Source organism: Centruroides sculpturatus, unplaced genomic scaffold (genome assembly GCF_000671375.1).
Source record: "Centruroides sculpturatus isolate CEXI.00-Female unplaced genomic scaffold, Cexi_2.0 scaffold850, whole genome shotgun sequence".
NCBI lineage: Eukaryota > Metazoa > Arthropoda > Arachnida > Scorpiones > Buthidae > Centruroides > Centruroides sculpturatus.
Window position 1 is genome coordinate 191,124 of NW_019385036.1, and position 22,158 is coordinate 213,281.

General features: G+C 26.0%; 1 protein-coding gene across 2 annotated transcripts in view; it reads right to left on the reverse strand.

Moving 5' to 3' along the window:
• LOC111633717 (arfGAP with SH3 domain, ANK repeat and PH domain-containing protein-like) overlaps positions 1 to 22,158 on the reverse strand; it is an 80,232-nt gene that overhangs the window by 14,338 nt on the left and 43,736 nt on the right. Inside the window, exon 5 of one of the 2 annotated variants that reach the window (XM_023378328.1) lies at positions 1,292 to 1,369. The exons of the other annotated variant lie outside the window; for it this stretch is intronic. Within the exon in view, the coding sequence (XP_023234096.1) occupies positions 1,292 to 1,369 (78 nt within the window). The remainder of the gene's footprint in view (positions 1 to 1,291; positions 1,370 to 22,158) is intronic. 2 annotated transcript variants of the gene reach the window in all.

Genomic DNA, 22,158 nt, shown 5'->3' on the forward strand with positions numbered 1-22,158 from the left:
GTCATCTTAGGCTTAATCACTATCAACTGATTCCATAACACTCATGGAGAACCTGATAGTTGTCAAGAAAAATATATAGAAGCTTAACTGATTGCAAAATTATATTTAAGTCACCTGAAAAACTCATCTATGCATATGTGTCTCATATTTAATTTAATTTTTTAAAATTTTTAAATAAAGCATGAATAAACAAATGATTTAATACTAATGTTATTGTAGGAAATATTATGTTATGTAATGTTATGTAATGTTATGTAGGAAAATTCAGTAATTGGCTAGTGATATTAGTTTAAGCTGGAAAATGAAAGACAACTCTACTCTGCTGTTTAATCTATTAATACCTTTAACATTACATTGCTTTATACAACTTCTTTGATTTTTATATTATTATTATTTGGCAATATTGAAAAAAACTTTATGAAAACTACACAGCTGAAAAAAATCTTTAATGCCAATAGCTAAAACAGATCTTTATGAAAAGGCTATAAAAACTGAACTTTTCAACAATTTATAAATGAAAAAGTTTGCAATTATAATGAAAACATTAAACAACACTTAAAAAAATAATTTAATTATTAGTTTGTAATCTTGTCATATTATGTTAATTTCATCAACACTTTCCTAAGGTATATTTCTAATCACAAATATAAAAATTTAATGATGATGACAGCAGACAAGCACTTAAATAAGATTCACTGGCAAATAATTTGCATTCTAATAGCTTTACACATAAATTTTAAAATTGTTTTCTTAAAATTTTAAGCCATTATTTTTGTTTTTGAATAGGTAATGGTTAAAGTTTGATGTTAGTGAATTAACTAAATTACATCATCACAATAAGCCAATCAAAATATTGTTTGAAATAGTTCAAATGTAACATAAGTAAATTTAAATATATTTCAAATAAAAATAAATGTGTATACAGTTACATAAAAATTTCTACAATTAATTGCAAATTAAAAATTATATATTTAATTGAAGAAATGATGTTTTTTTCCTTCACACAAAAACATTGAAATAATGGACATTTATCCATAATTTCAATGCTTATCTCTTATTTGGGAAAATAGATTATATGATTTTATATTTATTAACATAAATTATATTTTTGCATAGATTGGAATAGAAAAGGATTTTTCAAAATAATTTTAAAAACTCTCTCTTGGAAATTATTAAAAAAAGTTGGAGAGGCCACACTAATTACCATTATTATTTTTTATTACATTTGTATGTTTTTTGTTTAAAAATATTTCAAAAATTATTTAGTTATTATGGNGTCCACTCCCAGAACCTGGGATACTTTGAACCATTGTGGGAGGTGGTGGTGCTGCACGTTTTTTAATACTCCCATGAGAATTTAGACCAACAACTATTAAAAACACATTTAAATATATTTATATATAAAATTATTATTCCAATTTTCTGGAAAGGACAAAATTCTCTTAGAGAAAAACCATGCATATCTCATCAGTGACCGAGATTTTATTTTATATAATTTGAATCATAACATTTAATTATTAAAACAAACTTGCTATAAAATTAAATATTTCCAAAATTTCAATTTTTTTCTTTTTTAATAGTAAAAAAAAATTACTTTAGAAAAATAGCAGTACTTGATGGTATCGTTATAATAATTGTCTTCTTCAGTCCAATCTGGGATAATTTTTATTTTTAAAAATCAGTGAAATAAAGCAAGCAGAACAGACCTCCCAGTTATTGCTATTTTCAATTTCAAATGTATTGATATAATATAAACTATTAATCTCATTTTTGCAATTACTTATTTACATGTAATGAAACAATTTCTAAAAAAGTTATTCTAATAAAAATATTTAATTCTTAATTTTAAATTAATTTAATTGTTACTTTCAAGAATTCATTAAAATTTCAATATGACATTTATAAAGTAATTTTTATGGAAACAATAATTATTTTTTATACCTATGCATTTAGTAGCAGTATTGAAAAGCATAAGTCATATATTGCACTAACATTAATACATTATAATTTAAAAAATACTACATTATATTATATTCAATAAATTTCCAAATAAAATGTTAGAAATAATTATCCGAAAGATTTCTCAATTCAAATTTACGGGTGAATTGTTATTTATAACTATAAACTAAAAAGACTATTCAATCAGTACTGGTAATGCTAACATTCAGTTTCTGAGCAGACAAAGATGTCAAATGATTTTAAATGGAAGTGTTTATACATAGTGGTGCAGTTCTATTCAGACAAGGAGATTCTGACAATCTTTGCTTGTTTTGTCTAGAATAATACATGTATGAAGCTTTGAACTTGTTGTAACAAGAAAGAACACAGATGGCTGGATAGTGTGAATTACATTCAGACAACTTTTGGCTTGCAGTAAGCAATTTCATCTGAGGTATACTATTATTATGAAATAAGTAAGGACTTTTCAAAAGTTACGTCTTATTTTTTAAGGAAATTTTCTATCTTCCTCATTAAAACATTGAAATCATACTGAGGCAGTCTAAAGGACTGAAAAACTTTTATGTGAAGAAAGTCCAGTATTATATGTGAATCTCTTTTTTTCAAATTAAACAAACACCACAACAACAATGTTTTATTTTCTCATCAACTTCATCCAAAAGTAATGCTATTACATATAAATCTTCAAAAGAAATGATTGAACATGTCACAGTCTGAAAGTCTGAGTATACTGTCCATATGGAAACTGTCAGTGTCTGAAAGAATGATGTAATTATATGCATGGCCAACAATAAGGCATAAATTTACCTTAGTCCAGCAATACTTAGAACTGATTATTATATTATATTCCCTGATATTATTAATAAGTAATTTTTTTTTCTAACTGTTCTTTGTGGATTACATTGAAGTAATTAATAAAATTATTGTTGGCACTAAAGAAAGTTCCCTTCCTAATAGATGAGAAGTACAGAATAACTAATGTACAGTACAATGAAACAATATTTTATCTATTTACTTTTATTTATAATAAGATATGTCAGTATTGTACAGTACATACAAACTTAAGAAATATTAGTAGTAAAGATTAACGAGTTCATGAATTTCTTTATTCCATTACTGTAAATTGTGACAGACTTTTTAAACTCAAAAAAAACTAATGTATGAGCAATAGCATCACATCCTCATTTTAGTTCTAGCTTATCATGAATTTGGGGGGGACAACTTATAACACAAGCATAAGTCTAAATAAGAATTTTGGGCTAAAAATCTTGAGTGACTTATATGTCAGACTGATTTATATGCCACAATTTATAATAAGTGTAATTCACTATAGTTATTATAGATAGTTATCTTCACATAATAAGGGTAGGTTTATCCTTATTATGTAAAGATAATTTGGCAGGAGAACAGTAAGGACAAAGCGGTCTGTATGGTACTGTACATGATCAGCAAAATTTCATTGGAGATAATCTCTGAAATATCATTAAATGCTAAGAAATTGAGTTGTTCCTTTAAAATGTTTTGTGTCTTTAGCTTTTGTCAGTTCATTTAATAGAATAGAAACTCTAAAATAAATAAAATTGTGCTAAATAATCTCTGAGCATTTATCACCTTTTTAAAAATAAATTAGAAAATTTTTTACAACCATCATTAATTTGTTTTTCTTTCAACTATATAAAACTCAAAATTCATAATTTAGACAATTATTTACCTAATATTGCTGAAAATCAATAGATTAAATTGGGCTAATTAAATGATTTAATAATTATAGAATTTAAACTATAGACAGTCATGTTGCCATCTGTTAAAAACTAATAAATTTGAATTAATTCAACTTATGATCCAAATCATATTGCTTTTTCCTGAAAGTGTGAGTTTTTGAAAATTTTTCATCTGGAAAATGCAATTTGAATTGGATTTTCTTTTCAGGAATTTCTTTAACGTGTATTTTTTAAAATTCATGTTTCATAATTAACAGATTCTTATTCAAATTAAGTTTAAAAAAATTTTTAAAAATAAATTTGGACTACACACATAGAAGTGGACAACTATCTGAACAACAGAAATTATGTAACTCAAATCCCTGACACATGTTCTAGTAAAATTTAGCTTGAAGACATGAGATTAAATGTTAACCTTCAAATAATCACATTCAATACAAAAACTCTCCCCTTCTTTAGATATACATTTCACATCTGAAAGTAACTCAATTATACAAAATGATATACATATAAGTGGGCAAATTGTTAATAACAGTTATCAAATACATCTCCAAATGACAGCAAAAATGTAAGCAATAATATATGCCTCTTCATTTTACATCCTACAAACTTTGATGTCTATCTTTATTGAGTCTGTGTCAATCTTGTCAAATGTGATTTCTCCAATTTAATGGTTAAGGCTTTCTTCCCTCATTTTTCTCTATCATCCATTTAATCTCTTCTTTATGTGCCTCACTAACCCTGCCAGGAGCATTTATACTTTCTCAGTAGTTCTACTAAGGAAGAATATCGTAAGTATAAGATAACTTCTTTTGAAAACGTTTATTGACTAGTCACCAGACATATATAAATTTTTGATTTTTATTGATGTAATTTGTTATTGATGTAATACATCCTTTATACAGTATTATTATATTTATGATCTAACTATGTCATCTGAGAATCATCTGGCAAAAATGATAAATAATCATTTATTTTTCAATTAAAGATGTATTTATTCTGAAATTTTTTCAGTTTGTAGATATAGTAGAGGGTAAACGGCAGTTATTGCCACTACCAGACTGTAACTGCCAATTTTGAATTTAAACCTCTTTAATAAGAGTTCTATAAATAGCTATTCCAGAAATATCACATGACAGCATTAATACAAGTTTCTGTTGTCAGTAGGTAGCAAAAAACCATGCAGATTTTTCTGTTATTACATGTGGCCAATAACTATGTAATTTTGCAATATTGTAAAACAGCATATTTTGAATTAAACAATTGGTGTTTGTAATTTCTAGATGTTGGTAGTAGAATAATTATAAAAAATGAATTCATCAAGTATAATCTTTCCTGATTTAATCATTGTTATGTCATAGAATTTTTAAAATAAAAATTCCTTAAGTGATCAATAACTGTACCGTTTACCTTATATCCATGTAAACAATTCGAAATAATCATGATACTGCTTGTTACATACATTTGTCCATGGTATAAGCTTGTAAGGTATGCTGGGACAAACTTTCATCATTCTAATATCTCATTTGTTTGAGACCCAGTAAAATGATGTTAAATAGTAATTTGATAATGTTTAAGATAATCACTGAATTCCATTGACAATTAACTTAAACAGCAGATTATCTCAAGTGTAGAGAAAAGCATTAATTATTATTACTACATAATAATCATATCTTCAATATGCTAAACTCGTCTGACTAAATAGCATATTTTTTAAGTTTTTTAATAGCTATGTTTTTGTCTCTTGATCCAAAATCATATGATATCTCTGTCAACTCTTAACAATTCTGAAATAATAGCAAAATTATATGTCATCTAATGAATTTTCTGCAAAATTTCAGCATAAACAACATCACTTTTTAAAGATTTTTAATTGAATGTATTTTCATTTATGTTTATGATATTTCTTTCATTGAAATAATTTGTAAATTCAATTGTTGACAATCAATCTAAAATAGTATCTTTCTCTACTTAAAGTGAAAATTTTCTCTTTTTAATACTTATAGAAATTGTTATTTTTCTTAACTGAGCCAAATTAAATATATATCATTGACTAACAAACTTATGAGATACTTGAAATTGATTATGATGTTTAAAATTTTTGAATAGGAAATTGTTTTCAAAAAGTAAACAGTTTGTAGTAATAAACACTTGACTCTACAAACAAAATCTGATTACAAATTGTATGGATTGTAACACCTTGTGCCTAAAATCCTATAATAAAACTGAATTTATAAACAAACCATATCCTCCATATTTTGTATTGTATTGTTGAAAATAATGCATTTCATATCGAGATTTGTAAGACATACATAAATGCAATCATATAGAGCTCCATTGGATTTTTATAGAAGACAGAACAGCTTTACCAAAACATATGATATACAGTCAAATCTATCTCAAATATCACCAGAATGAAAAAAAATTTGAGATAGACAGGTTTCGCAATATAGAGGTTCATAAATAGTAAACAGTAATAGGTTTGATTCGAAGTACAGTAATTTATTAATACAATAGCAAGTACAGAACATATCTGTATTAGGTATTAATAAAAGATTTTTGACAATATTGTAACAGAAACAGTTTGTCAATAGTTTCTGATGTCTAATTTTCTTAAACCAATAAGACAAAAGCCAAATTCGTAGCCAATCAGAAAAAAAAAACAGAATAACAGAATTAATGCAACTATGTACTATATTGCAAGAGATGTTTCTCAACTGCAATTTGTGCAATCAAAATGTAGTTGCTGAGCTTTGAAATTGTAATTGACACTTCAGTCCATAATTTAAGATATAGAGGTTTTGGGAGAAAATTACTTGAGATAACCATAGAAAATAAATTGAATTTATGCAAAAATGCAGGAAGAAAAATAAATTGAAATGCAGAGGTTTGAGATAAACACATTTGAGATAGACAGGCTCAACTGTGTTACGTTTTACAATTAAAGTGAGTGTCTTTGTTTAATGATATAAAAAATTATGTAATTAAGAAACTATTGTTTATATTGAATTAAATAAAACAATTTTAATATATTTCCATTTATCATCAGGAAATGGATAATTGATTTGACTAAAGGACTTGAACAATACAGAACTGATCAAATTCAACAATAATTATCAATTAATTTAGCATTAAATAACTCTGTCAGGGCTTCAAATTTACGCATTAAATGTAATTAATAATTTCATCAAAAATTCTCTATGTGCCAATTGTCTGATTGAATATTCCTAAAACTGTAAAGAGAATGAATATGTGTCAGAGAATGAATATGTGTCTTTCATATAAAATATAAGATATGTCTAATGATTGTTAAGCATATTTCAGTTTCAGATAGTCATTAAGTTTTTATACTTAAATCATTTGCTAAATATCTGTACTGGTTTTTAACTGTGATAAATACTGATATTTCAATAATACCAGTTAGCATGTATAAATCTTGTTATTTTAGTTTTGACTCTCTTTTTTTATTGTAGTGAATACTTTAAATATTTATTGTATATAGAAAGTTTTCATTTTGTACAATTTTTTTTTACTTCAATTTTAAACTATCATCATATTTATTAAAAATAATAATGATTGTCAATTCTCTCTCTGTAAATAGTAGTTTATAAATATACAATTACAGCAGTGAAAAATATTTATCTGCATACTGCAAATCTGATTTATTTTTACTGAAATTGATTAATATTATTTTCCTTTTTTTTGCTCTCATGTCAACATATTGTTTAGTTACCACAAAAACATCATTCATTTTATTCATTTGTTCTTGTCAGTAAGCTCAGATGAACTTGGATGTAATTTTCCTGTTTCTTTTAGGCTGAAAATAAAGCAGTTTCAGAAAGATTTCTAGTAGTTATTTAGAGTTCAAAACAGTAAAATTTTGCATTGTTTTAAGGAAATAAAACACAGTAATAATAAACAAGGGAATAAACAATAGTTCTGGAAAACATTAAAATTATAGATAAAAACAATTTAATGATGATTATTTTCATGATGTAAGATATAACATTGTAGTATATTTAAAATATTAATTCTTACTGAAGAAATTTTTGACTGACATTAGTTTTGTGCAAACTTTATACCTCAATTTGAAGTGCAAATTTTCAAGGTTTAGAATGCTTTCAGAATCACAGTCACTCATACTGTGCACATAATAGAGACTTATTTTTATCAGTACTTTATGCATTTTAGCAAAGTTCAACACAACTTTGATTTGCATATTCTTCTCCTCTGTCTTCTTCCTCTGTACATTGCCAGATGCTAGGAGACTCTCACACAACTCTGCATAAAAATGTACATACATCTTGTGAAAAACCAAAATGACAGAAATTAAAACAACTTTCTCATTCTGGTATTTGTTTATGAGTTAAATATACTTCTGATAATATCTTGGAGGCTGCGAATGATATCTTGATTTTTCAACACTCAGCAGGCATTTCAAGCAGCACTAAGAAAGCACGGCACACATGGGTAGTTTTTTTTTATTTGCTCAAGATTATCATACATTCATTCCCAAGCTACTAAATAATTGTTTCTAATTTTAAAAAAACTATCAATGTGGGAAAATGCAGGTTGTGATTTTTCAATGTTCGATGAAACAAAACAGTAGTTCAAAAAATGATAAAAATAGTGTTATTTGTATGAGGCTAATTCTGGGACCACATATGTAGGAAAACAAAGGTAACAGAAATGATGCAATAAGGTTCCACTATATTAAATCTTTTAACTGAAACTGTTTTAAATGCTCACTAATGTATTGATACTACTTTGATAATCCATTTTATTAAATTTAATAATTAGTTTGAATATTTTGAAGTTATACTGGGAGGTCTGAACTTATTAATTGATGAAATATATAACTTCCATATTAGCAAGCATGGCATAAGAGATAATCTGCAAATAAATTTAAAACATCTGAGACTTTTAAATTTAAAACATCTGAGGAAGATAAATTAGACATATAGAATAGCCATAAGCTGAAATCTCGTTCATCATGCACAAGATATGCAAGTTTAATAGCAAAGATAACATTTAAATACAATATCAACAAAAAAGTAATAAAATTTATAAAAGAGCAGAAGCTAGAGAGAAGAGAAATGCAAATAACTTCAATCCAGCATTTTTAAAATGAATTAATGATGTTTATTTAATTTTGTAATATATTCTAATTTACTTCAAATTATAAAATAATTTGAAGTAAATTAGAATATACAAAAGTATACAAGATTATATATATTAAATATAATTATCACTTTTTATTGCTTTTTTTCTGTTATAAATAGATTTAAAATATAAGTTTTTTCTTCTTACAAAAATATAAAATATCAACTTATTCACCACTATTAACTTATTAATACCATTGAGACTACATTTTTAATATTAACTTATTAATTTTCATTTGTAAAATTTACAAATTTACACTTAATATATTGATTTGTATTTCTACTATCAGTTGATTTTCTTAGAACAAAAAATTGATTGAAGTTTTCAATCTATCTGATTATTACTGTTTCAGAAACCATAAAAAGAATTACTTTACAATAAAAAAAAATTTATAATAAATTTGTGATTTATTTTATACACACATCCACATTACATATAATTTATATATATATATGTTCAAATTAAAATTTTCCAGAAATTTGGAAAATTTGATAATGAAACAATGAAACATCAAACAATGCTCAAATTTGTTTATAAATTTTGTTTGTCTGTTTTCTCTTCTTTTGCTTTTTCCTTTAACAGAAGTTTTTAAATTGTTTCATCATAAAGGAGAGAATAATTCTATTAAAGTAAACAGCATCCTAGATATCCCTTATTTAACAGGAACATTAGAAATTAAAAGTATTTTAGTACAAACTAATTAAAAACTAATAATCAGATATCTATGACAGAGAAATCTCTTTTGATTCACGTTAAAAACTTAAACATGTGATGTATTAGTGGCTTCTGATTTCAGAGATAAATAATATTCATCTTTCATTAGTTGTTAATCCATTAAATTAAAAAAAATATACATATATAGCGACTGGCAATGATTACAGCTGTATAGATTTGATTCTAAAATATAGCTACTATCACCACTGAAAATATCTTTCATTGTTACATTAAAAAAGTTTACAAGTTTAAAATAAAACAGACTATCCATGTTTACAATTTTTTCAATCAAATAAATAAAATGCACCAACTAAAATTGCTATAAAGTCAAACAATCAGTTTTTTTATTTACAAGTTTTATGATACAAAGAAATATGATTGTCTAATAATTTGATGATCTTGCATAATAATGATTCTACATGTTCAGCTCAGTTTTTATTTGGCCAAAACTTCTACACCAAGTTTCATGAATGTAATGACTATTATTTTCATCATATGCTTTGTGTGAGTTTTTCTGATTCTCCATATAAAAAAGCAGTAAGAAAAGATTTGACAATATAGAACTACAAAAATAAGACAGTGGTGATTTATGCAATTTCTAAAAATCATTGCTAAGTACAATGGGGTTTCTGCCTAAAAGTTTACACAAAATTTAATTTTATAAAATATAATAAATTTTCTCCTTTTTATTTTCTTATAAAAAAGAAAAATTATTTAAATTCTGGAAAGTTTAAACCAACCATAACAATGCATATTTTGATCTTATATCACATCTTCACCTTTTCTTTTTTAAACAAACAGATTGTAAATAGTTTGAAAGCATCACACATTACATTGGTTTAATAATGCTCATGAAATGATTGCTTCATCAATCATTTCATGAGCATTATTAAACTAATGTAATGTGTTATATTTAGTGTAAACACAAAATCTTTTTATTTCAAATATTTTACCATATATAAAATATATAATAATAATAAAGACAATCAATTAATTATTGTGATGTTGTCACAATGCCAAGCTGCAATTTTTAATCATATTCTTAATTTATTTAATTTAAAATATATTTTCTCCATCTCAAAATGTCAGTGTCTTGCCCCTGTACATCATACTTTTCCTGATAACAACAGTCGTGCTGATCATCTATTTAATTTGATTCGGGGGAAAATTTTTGAATTGAATTCAAGTGGTCTCCAATCTAGACTGGAAGTTTGTATATAGTTAACTCAGGGCTACTGCACCTAAGATTTCTATATTCTGGTCTTGAATTTCATCTATTTTACTGTTCTTGAGATTAAGGGAGGACACACAGATGACAATGAAAATTTATAGGACTACAATTTTTTGAAATTGGAGTCCATTTATTTATTTTACCCCTAGTTTTTATCTAAAGTAAAATAATTTTATTGATATATTAATGGTATGAAAGTAATGACTTCTAGACTCAAAAATAAGTCATCTTAGGCTTAATCACTATCAACTGATTCCATAACACTCATGGAGAACCTGATAGTTGTCAAGAAAAATATATAGAAGCTTAACTGATTGCAAAATTATATTTAAGTCACCTGAAAAACTCATCTATGCATATGTGTCTCATATTTAATTTAATTTTTTAAAATTTTTAAATAAAGCATGAATAAACAAATGATTTAATACTAATGTTATTGTAGGAAATATTATGTTATGTAATGTTATGTAATGTTATGTAGGAAAATTCAGTAATTGGCTAGTGATATTAGTTTAAGCTGGAAAATGAAAGACAACTCTACTCTGCTGTTTAATCTATTAATACCTTTAACATTACATTGCTTTATACAACTTCTTTGATTTTTATATTATTATTATTTGGCAATATTGAAAAAAACTTTATGAAAACTACACAGCTGAAAAAAATCTTTAATGCCAATAGCTAAAACAGATCTTTATGAAAAGGCTATAAAAACTGAACTTTTCAACAATTTATAAATGAAAAAGTTTGCAATTATAATGAAAACATTAAACAACACTTAAAAAAATAATTTAATTATTAGTTTGTAATCTTGTCATATTATGTTAATTTCATCAACACTTTCCTAAGGTATATTTCTAATCACAAATATAAAAATTTAATGATGATGACAGCAGACAAGCACTTAAATAAGATTCACTGGCAAATAATTTGCATTCTAATAGCTTTACACATAAATTTTAAAATTGTTTTCTTAAAATTTTAAGCCATTATTTTTGTTTTTGAATAGGTAATGGTTAAAGTTTGATGTTAGTGAATTAACTAAATTACATCATCACAATAAGCCAATCAAAATATTGTTTGAAATAGTTCAAATGTAACATAAGTAAATTTAAATATATTTCAAATAAAAATAAATGTGTATACAGTTACATAAAAATTTCTACAATTAATTGCAAATTAAAAATTATATATTTAATTGAAGAAATGATGTTTTTTTCCTTCACACAAAAACATTGAAATAATGGACATTTATCCATAATTTCAATGCTTATCTCTTATTTGGGAAAATAGATTATATGATTTTATATTTATTAACATAAATTATATTTTTGCATAGATTGGAATAGAAAAGGATTTTTCAAAATAATTTTAAAAACTCTCTCTTGGAAATTATTAAAAAAAGTTGGAGAGGCCACACTAATTACCATTATTATTTTTTATTACATTTGTATGTTTTTTGTTTAAAAATATTTCAAAAATTATTTAGTTATTATGGCAAAGTAAATATGTTCACTTAAGACACAACAACCACTAAAAACCTATACTATTATCTACTTTTTAACAGAATAAACATTGAAGAAATTAACAGAAGAAATTAACATTAACAGAATACAAACTAAGTGCAAACAGATAACAAATAGAGACTAAGTGCTTTCAGACATTTTTCATCCATCTTCAGAGTCTACTTAAAAAACACAATTCACCAGTTTTAAAAAAACAAAACATTTTTTAATCTCTGAGGAATGAAAAGGACAGAATTAGAGGAGGAGAGAGAACAAGTTTATATCAGGTACTCCTGATAGAAATTGGACAGGTTGGACAGTATGAGAAGCATTATATACAGATGTGATAAGACAGAGTTTAACAAAAAGATCTTACTGATGTTCTCTTACACCAGGAATATAACTTAATGCATGATACAAAACAACAGACTAACTTTTTATACAAAAGTACTTTTGCCTATCTTATTGAAGACTTCTTCAGTTAAAATATAATCAAACAGAATAATCAAAACAAATTTCTCTAAATTATATACATGTTTAGAGGTAAAGATTAACTTTAAAGCCTAGAAAATTTATTCCATATAAATCACAATCTAGATAAATCTTTTCAGATATTATATTATTAATGAAATTATTAAAAATTTACAAGATGGCAACATCACCTATTTCAAGATCAGATAGTATTCTAAATTAATTACATTATAACTGAAAAGAAAAATTGGGAAAATTCAGCAATAGTTTGGTTCTAAATAATTTTACAGAAATATGATGAAAGCATACTTCAAAACATTTCTTCTCGAGAAATATTTTGGAGAAGCACCACAATCATTCTTTATCTTACATACCATGTTGAATTGCTGTTTTAAGTTATTTCTAGCATATTTTTAAATTATGATTCAAAACAAACAAGTTGTATCTAATATTAATGAAAAATGTAAAAATCACAATAACTGATAAAAATTAATCATGATATTCAAATATTTAAATTATAATTCATTTCATAATCTAAATAAAAATTGCAATTCTGGCTAAACCACACAACTAAAGTAGAATAATACTAAAATATTTATCGTATTCATTTGAAGTATTGAAGAAAATGACAAATAACAAGGATCAGAAAATTAACCGAATGTTAAATTGAAATATTAATTTAATTAAAAAAAATCAATTCTAGTAACCACTTTTCTAGTACTATCATAAATGGAATTATTCAGATGTTTTTTAAAGTTTTGTGACACTCCATTAGCTAGGCTAGTATTATCCAACATTTTCATATTACAGAATTAGATTTTTATGAAATAAGGATAGATCATGAAACAATAAATGTATTATCTAGTTTAATATCTATAAATGAATAATTCATGAATAAGTAACAGTCAACTAAATCATCATCATCATAATGTAATATCATTTCATACTTAACAATAAGTTAGTTAAGCAACTAAAATTTTTAATTACCTTCACAATCAAATACCATTGAAAAAAATATTATATGTATTATTGAAGTTATAATAAATTTCAAACAATTGTTTAAAAAAAATTTAGATAAAACTAAATTTCAAAAACTTCACGACAAAGTTTAATGCTAATGCTAAAATGAATAAAAAAAAATGTTAACACTAAGTAACATTACAATTAGTGGGGTAATGTTGCCATTGTACAAAAATTCAGTTCTACATCAATCCCATTAGTAAATATTTCCAATGGTTTAAAATGATTCAGTGCTCTTACTGTTTTTTATTTGTACAACTGCTAATTATTTTTTTTTTGCAAATTTTGCATGTAAAAAGATGTTTTATTTCTTTAATATTAGTAGCACTACTCCATGTGATTTGAAACTCTAGATAGGTACCAATGCAGTAATAAAATTTTTTCATTGCATATCGGTGATATTTGTGTAATATAGTTGTTTGTACTGTACATTTCAGTGTTTAGATGTAAAGCCTAGGCAAGATATCTTTATACAGTAGAGCATTGATTATCCAAATATTGATCAACCGAAAGCTTTCCAGTTGGCAAATTTAAATTTCCACTAGTGCTGTGGCACTGCAATCTTTGGCTATGTTTTGGGCTACTCCAATATTATTTTTGTTGATGTGTGTATTTTAGCTGGCAGCACTGGCACAACCATGAGAGAGTACTTAAGGACATGCCAGGATTTGAATGAATTTCAACATGGGATAGGTTAATATATTTTTTCGTACATAATTGGTTATCTGCAAAATTGATTTTCCGAACAACCCCAGTCCCCAATTGATTTGGATAATCAATGCTCTACTGTATTTAAATTAGAAGTAAAGGACTAAAACCATCCACATATTGGGAGTTTACACTGGACCCACAAGGAAGTAGCTTTTCTTCAAAGATAAAAAGAAGATAATGCCTTTACAAGGAAGAAAATACTTTATTTTGTATTAAATGGGAAAATTTTATATTAAATATAGGATAAAACAAAAATAATATTTTACATCTATTGAATGAATAATTTTAACTTGTTGAATGCATCTAAAATATCAAAATAGTGTATGTTGGTATATACAAATGGCCTGTGAAAGTTACTACAATAATACCCTGAGTTATGTAAGTTGAATTTGTAAATTGCTTAAGTGTAACTAAATAATTAATAACTCAATACTGTATTTATTATTATATATGTACTGTATATATATTATTTATTATATTTTTGTATTAAAAAAAAAAATAGAAATACNTTATATCACATCTTCACCTTTTCTTTTTTAAACAAACAGATTGTAAATAGTTTGAAAGCATCACACATTACATTGGTTTAATAATGATCATGAAATGATTGCTTCATCAATCATTTCATGAGCATTATTAAACTAATGTAATGTGTTATATTTAGTGTAAACACAAAATCTTTTTATTTCAAATATTTTACCATATATAAAATATATAATAATAATAAAGACAATCAATTATTTATTGTGATGTTGTCACAATGCCAAGCTGCAATTTTTAATCATATTCTTAATTTATTTAATTTAAAATATATTTTCTCCATCTCAAAATGTCAGTGTCTTGCCCCTGTACATCATACTTTTCCTGATAACAACAGTCGTGCTGATCATCTATTTAATTTGATTCGGGGGAAAATTTTTGAATTGAATTCAAGTGGTCTCCAATCTAGACTGGAAGTTTGTATATAGTTAACTCAGGGCTACTGCACCTAAGATTTCTATATTCTGGTCTTGAATTTCATCTATTTTACTGTTCTTGAGATTAAGGGAGGACACACAGATGACAATGAAAATTTATAGGACTACAATTTTTTGAAATTGGAGTCCATTTATTTATTTTATAGGAAAACAAAGGTAACAGAAATGATGCAATAAGGTTCCACTATATTAAATCTTTTAACTGAAACTGTTTTAAATGCTCACTAATGTATTGATACTACTTTGATAATCCATTTTATTAAATTTAATAATTAGTTTGAATATTTTGAAGTTATACTGGGAGGTCTGAACTTATTAATTGATGAAATATATAACTTCCATATTAGCAAGCATGGCATAAGAGATAATCTGCAAATAAATTTAAAACATCTGAGACTTTTAAATTTAAAACATCTGAGGAAGATAAATTAGACATATAGAATAGCCATAAGCTGAAATCTCGTTCATCATGCACAAGATATGCAAGTTTAATAGCAAAGATAACATTTAAATACAATATCAACAAAAAAGTAATAAAATTTATAAAAGAGCAGAAGCTAGAGAGAAGAGAAATGCAAATAACTTCAATCCAGCATTTTTAAAATGAATTAATGATGTTTATTTAATTTTGTAATATNATAAAACTTATGTAAACAGGAAGGTATCAACACTATACTATATTAATAATGTATTTTTTCGTACATAATTAGTTATCTGAAAAATCGATTTTCTGAACAACCCCAGTCCCCAATTGATTCGGATAATCGATGCTCTACTGTATTAAATTTTGAAAAGATTTTCTTCTGACTTCTAAGTAGATGGACATACTGTATCAGAATTGATGCAGTAGTTTATATTTTTGAACCACTCAGTATCAAATCCATTGATTCTAATTTGGATAATGCCATATTTATTAGGTTAAAAACCTCAGCTTATCTTTTAGTAGAAAATTTCTTTTCATTTGGAGTTGGTAATTCAAATAACTCAGTATTTTCTTCAGAATTTCGGAATGCCTCCAACTGAATAAGGTCATCATTGGTTAGTTCTTCATCATGGTTTAAAAAAAGTTCATCAATGTCACTGTTGTGAGTAACCGGGGGGGTCTTACCCCTTTACCGGAAACAGTTCGGTAAAAACTGTTCACTGTGTCAGTGGATGGCGTGTTTCNGTTCAAATTAAAATTTTCCAGAAATTTGGAAAATTTGATAATGAAACAATGAAACATCAAACAATGCTCAAATTTGTTTATGAATTTTGTTTGTCTGTTTTCTCTTCTTTTGCTTTTTCCTTTAACAGAAGTTTTTAAATTGTTTCATCATAAAGGAGAGAATAATTCTATTAAAGTAAACAGCATCCTAGATATCCCTTATTTAACAGGAACATTAGAAATTAAAAGTATTTTAGTACAAACTAATTAAAAACTAATAATCAGATATCTATGACAGAGAAATCTCTTTTGATTCACGTTAAAAACTTAAACATGTGATGTATTAGTGGCTTCTGATTTCAGAGATAAATAATATTCATCTTTCATTAGTTGTTAATCCATTAAATTAAAAAAAATATACATATATAGCGACTGGCAATGATTACAGCTGTATAGATTTGATTCTAAAATATAGCTACTATCACCACTGAAAATATCTTTCATTGTTACATTAAAAAAGTTTACAAGTTTAAAATAAAACAGACTATCCATGTTTACAATTTTTTCAATCAAATAAATAAAATGCACCAACTAAAATTGCTATAAAGTCAAACAATCAGTTTTTTTATTTACAAGTTTTATGATACAAAGAAATATGATTGTCTAATAATTTGATGATCTTGCATAATAATGATTCTACATGTTCAGCTCAGTTTTTATTTGGCCAAAACTTCTACACCAAGTTTCATGAATGTAATGACTATTATTTTCATCATATGCTTTGTGTGAGTTTTTCTGATTCTCCATATAAAAAAGCAGTAAGAAAAGATTTGACAATATAGAACTACAAAAATAAGACAGTGGTGATTTATGCAATTTCTAAAAATCATTGCTAAGTACAATGGGGTTTCTGCCTAAAAGTTTACACAAAATTTAATTTTATAAAATATAATAAATTTTCTCCTTTTTATTTTCTTATAAAAAAGAAAAATTATTTAAATTCTGGAAAGTTTAAACCAACCATAACAATGCATATTTTGATCTTTAGTTTCTAAATATACAATTACAGCAGTGAAAAATATTTATCTGCATACTGCAAATCTGATTTATTTTTACTGAAATTGATTAATATTATTTTCCTTTTTTTTGCTNTCTTGGAAATTATTAAAAAAAGTTGGAGAGGCCACACTAATTACCATTATTATTTTTTATTACATTTGTATGTTTTTTGTTTAAAAATATTTCAAAAATTATTTAGTTATTATGGCAAAGTAAATATGTTCACTTAAGACACAACAACCACTAAAAACCTATACTATTATCTACTTTTTAACAGAATAAACATTGAAGAAATTAACAGAAGAAATTAACATTAACAGAATACAAACTAAGTGCAAACAGATAACAAATAGAGACTAAGTGCTTTCAGACATTTTTCATCCATCTTCAGAGTCTACTTAAAAAACACAATTCACCAGTTTTAAAAAAACAAAACATTTTTTAATCTCTGAGGAATGAAAAGGACAGAATTAGAGGAGGAGAGAGAACAAGTTTATATCAGGTACTCCTGATAGAAATTGGACAGGTTGGACAGTATGAGAAGCATTATATACAGATGTGATAAGACAGAGTTTAACAAAAAGATCTTACTGATGTTCTCTTACACCAGGAATATAACTTAATGCATGATACAAAACAACAGACTAACTTTTTATACAAAAGTACTTTTGCCTATCTTATTGAAGACTTCTTCAGTTAAAATATAATCAAACAGAATAATCAAAACAAATTTCTCTAAATTATATACATGTTTAGAGGTAAAGATTAACTTTAAAGCCTAGAAAATTTATTCCATATAAATCACAATCTAGATAAATCTTTTCAGATATTATATTATTAATGAAATTATTAAAAATTTACAAGATGGCAACATCACCTATTTCAAGATCAGATAGTATTCTAAATTAATTACATTATAACTGAAAAGAAAAATTGGGAAAATTCAGCAATAGTTTGGTTCTAAATAATTTTACAGAAATATGATGAAAGCATACTTCAAAACATTTCTTCTCGAGAAATATTTTGGAGAAGCACCACAATCATTCTTTATCTTACATACCATGTTGAATTGCTGTTTTAAGTTATTTCTAGCATATTTTTAAATTATGATTCAAAACAAACAAGTTGTATCTAATATTAATGAAAAATGTAAAAATCACAATAACTGATAAAAATTAATCATGATATTCAAATATTTAAATTATAATTCATTTCATAATCTAAATAAAAATTGCAATTCTGGCTAAACCACACAACTAAAGTAGAATAATACTAAAATATTTATCGTATTCATTTGAAGTATTGAAGAAAATGACAAATAACAAGGATCAGAAAATTAACCGAATGTTAAATTGAAATATTAATTTAATTAAAAAAAATCAATTCTAGTAACCACTTTTCTAGTACTATCATAAATGGAATTATTCAGATGTTTTTTAAAGTTTTGTGACACTCCATTAGCTAGGCTAGTATTATCCAACATTTTCATATTACAGAATTAGATTTTTATGAAATAAGGATAGATCATGAAACAATAAATGTATTATCTAGTTTAATATCTATAAATGAATAATTCATGAATAAGTAACAGTCAACTAAATCATCATCATCATAATGTAATATCATTTCATACTTAACAATAAGTTAGTTAAGCAACTAAAATTTTTAATTACCTTCACAATCAAATACCATTGAAAAAAATATTATATGTATTATTGAAGTTATAATAAATTTCAAACAATTGTTTAAAAAAAATTTAGATAAAACTAAATTTCAAAAACTTCACGACAAAGTTTAATGCTAATGCTAAAATGAATAAAAAAAAATGTTAACACTAAGTAACATTACAATTAGTGGGGTAATGTTGCCATTGTACAAAAATTCAGTTCTACATCAATCCCATTAGTAAATATTTCCAATGGTTTAAAATGATTCAGTGCTCTTACTGTTTTTTATTTGTACAACTGCTAATTATTTTTTTTTTGCAAATTTTGCATGTAAAAAGATGTTTTATTTCTTTAATATTAGTAGCACTACTCCATGTGATTTGAAACTCTAGATAGGTACCAATGCAGTAATAAAATTTTTTCATTGCATATCGGTGATATTTGTGTAATATAGTTGTTTGTACTGTACATTTCAGTGTTTAGATGTAAAGCCTAGGCAAGATATCTTTATACAGTAGAGCATTGATTATCCAAATATTGATCAACCGAAAGCTTTCCAGTTGGCAAATTTAAATTTCCACTAGTGCTGTGGCACTGCAATCTTTGGCTATGTTTTGGGCTACTCCAATATTATTTTTGTTGATGTGTGTATTTTAGCTGGCAGCACTGGCACAACCATGAGAGAGTACTTAAGGACATGCCAGGATTTGAATGAATTTCAACATGGGATAGGTTAATATATTTTTTCGTACATAATTGGTTATCTGCAAAATTGATTTTCCGAACAACCCCAGTCCCCAATTGATTTGGATAATCAATGCTCTACTGTATTTAAATTAGAAGTAAAGGACTAAAACCATCCACATATTGGGAGTTTACACTGGACCCACAAGGAAGTAGCTTTTCTTCAAAGATAAAAAGAAGATAATGCCTTTACAAGGAAGAAAATACTTTATTTTGTATTAAATGGGAAAATTTTATATTAAATATAGGATAAAACAAAAATAATATTTTACATCTATTGAATGAATAATTTTAACTTGTTGAATGCATCTAAAATATCAAAATAGTGTATGTTGGTATATACAAATGGCCTGTGAAAGTTACTACAATAATACCCTGAGTTATGTAAGTTGAATTTGTAAATTGCTTAAGTGTAACTAAATAATTAATAACTCAATACTGTATTTATTATTATATATGTACTGTATATATATTATTTATTATATTTTTGTATTAAAAAAAAAAATAGAAATACAAAGTATATATATAAACGAAACAAAGAAAAACCTGACGAGGCACCTCTTTAGTGCCTCGTCAGGACCAACACCATGTCAGTCCTGTTATGTCTTGTTTGACATGGAAGCCAAGACAGTGCATTGATTCGGATTTGACATAGGTCACACAGCTGCATAAGCAGGTGATCGGATTCGGGATGGAAACAGTTTGAAAGACAGCACACCGAAAGTATTGCACTCAAACTCTAGGGCTAATAACAAATAACTGTTTAATAGTTACAAAAAGAAAAAAAATTACAGGCTACATATCATAATGTCAGATTAACTGACCTATTTAACGGAGTGGTTACGAGAGAGAGAGTTTACATTAGGTTTGCGTGTTGAGATAAATATCTGAGAGTATCACTTGTCGGGTTCCAACTTCCTAAGTTTGGGTTCGGTAGTACAATTATTAAACACATATGATGACATTGATGATTGATTTTTGTTAAAATTTGGATCATCACAAAAGTAACAAAAATAATCTTAAATACAGTAGAGCATCGATTATCTAAATGCCAATCAACCAAAACATCAGTTAACCAAAGGCATTCCAGTCGGACTGTGTCGTGCTGAATCGAACATTTTTGATACTACATTAACTTCCTAAATATAATTTTTTTGTTTTTATATTTTTCAATATATTTACTTTGTACAAAATAAAGAAATAATTTTTAATGATACAATAGCCACAATTATTATAAAAATTTTCGTTAGGCTTAACATCGACGAAAATTCAATGCAAAGCAACATGCAACAAAGAAAAATTTAGACATAGAATATATTAATATACTATATTAATAATGTATTTTTTCGTACGTAATTAGTTATCTGAAAAATCGATTTTCTGAACAACCCCAGTACCCAATTGATTCGGATAATCGATGCTGTATTAAATTTTGAAAAGATTTTCTTCTGACTTCTAAGTAGATGGACATACTGTATCAGAATTGATGCAGTAGTTTATATTTTTGAACCACTCAGTATCAAATCCATTGATTCTAATTTGGATAATGCCATATTTATTAGGTTAAAAACCTCAGCTTATCTTTTAGTAGAAAATTTCTTTTCATTTGGAGTTGGTAATTCAAATAACTCAGTATTTTCTTCAGAATTTCGGAATGCCTCCAACTGAATAAGGTCATCATTGGTTAGTTCTTCATCATGGTTTAAAAAAAGTTCATCAATGTCACTGTTGTGAGTAACCGGGGGGGTCTTACCCCTTTACCGGAAACAGTTCGGTAAAAACTGTTCACTGTGTCAGTGGATGGCGTGTTTCGATTTTCCAATCCCATGATATCAGGATCAGTTTGTCAGGTCGAGTGGAAGAGGATGAGAGGGTTCGTTGGTAAGGCATATGCCAGGGGTAGGCAAGCAAAAGTTCAATGGGAGTCGAAATGTAGGTTTTGCAAAGTGCATGGGAGTTGCAGTTCTGTACTTTTTTATTTTGTACCGCAGTTCTGTACTGCGATTTTATTATGTAATATAAATATAATATAAAACAAATATTGAATTTTTTAAATAAACATATTTTCA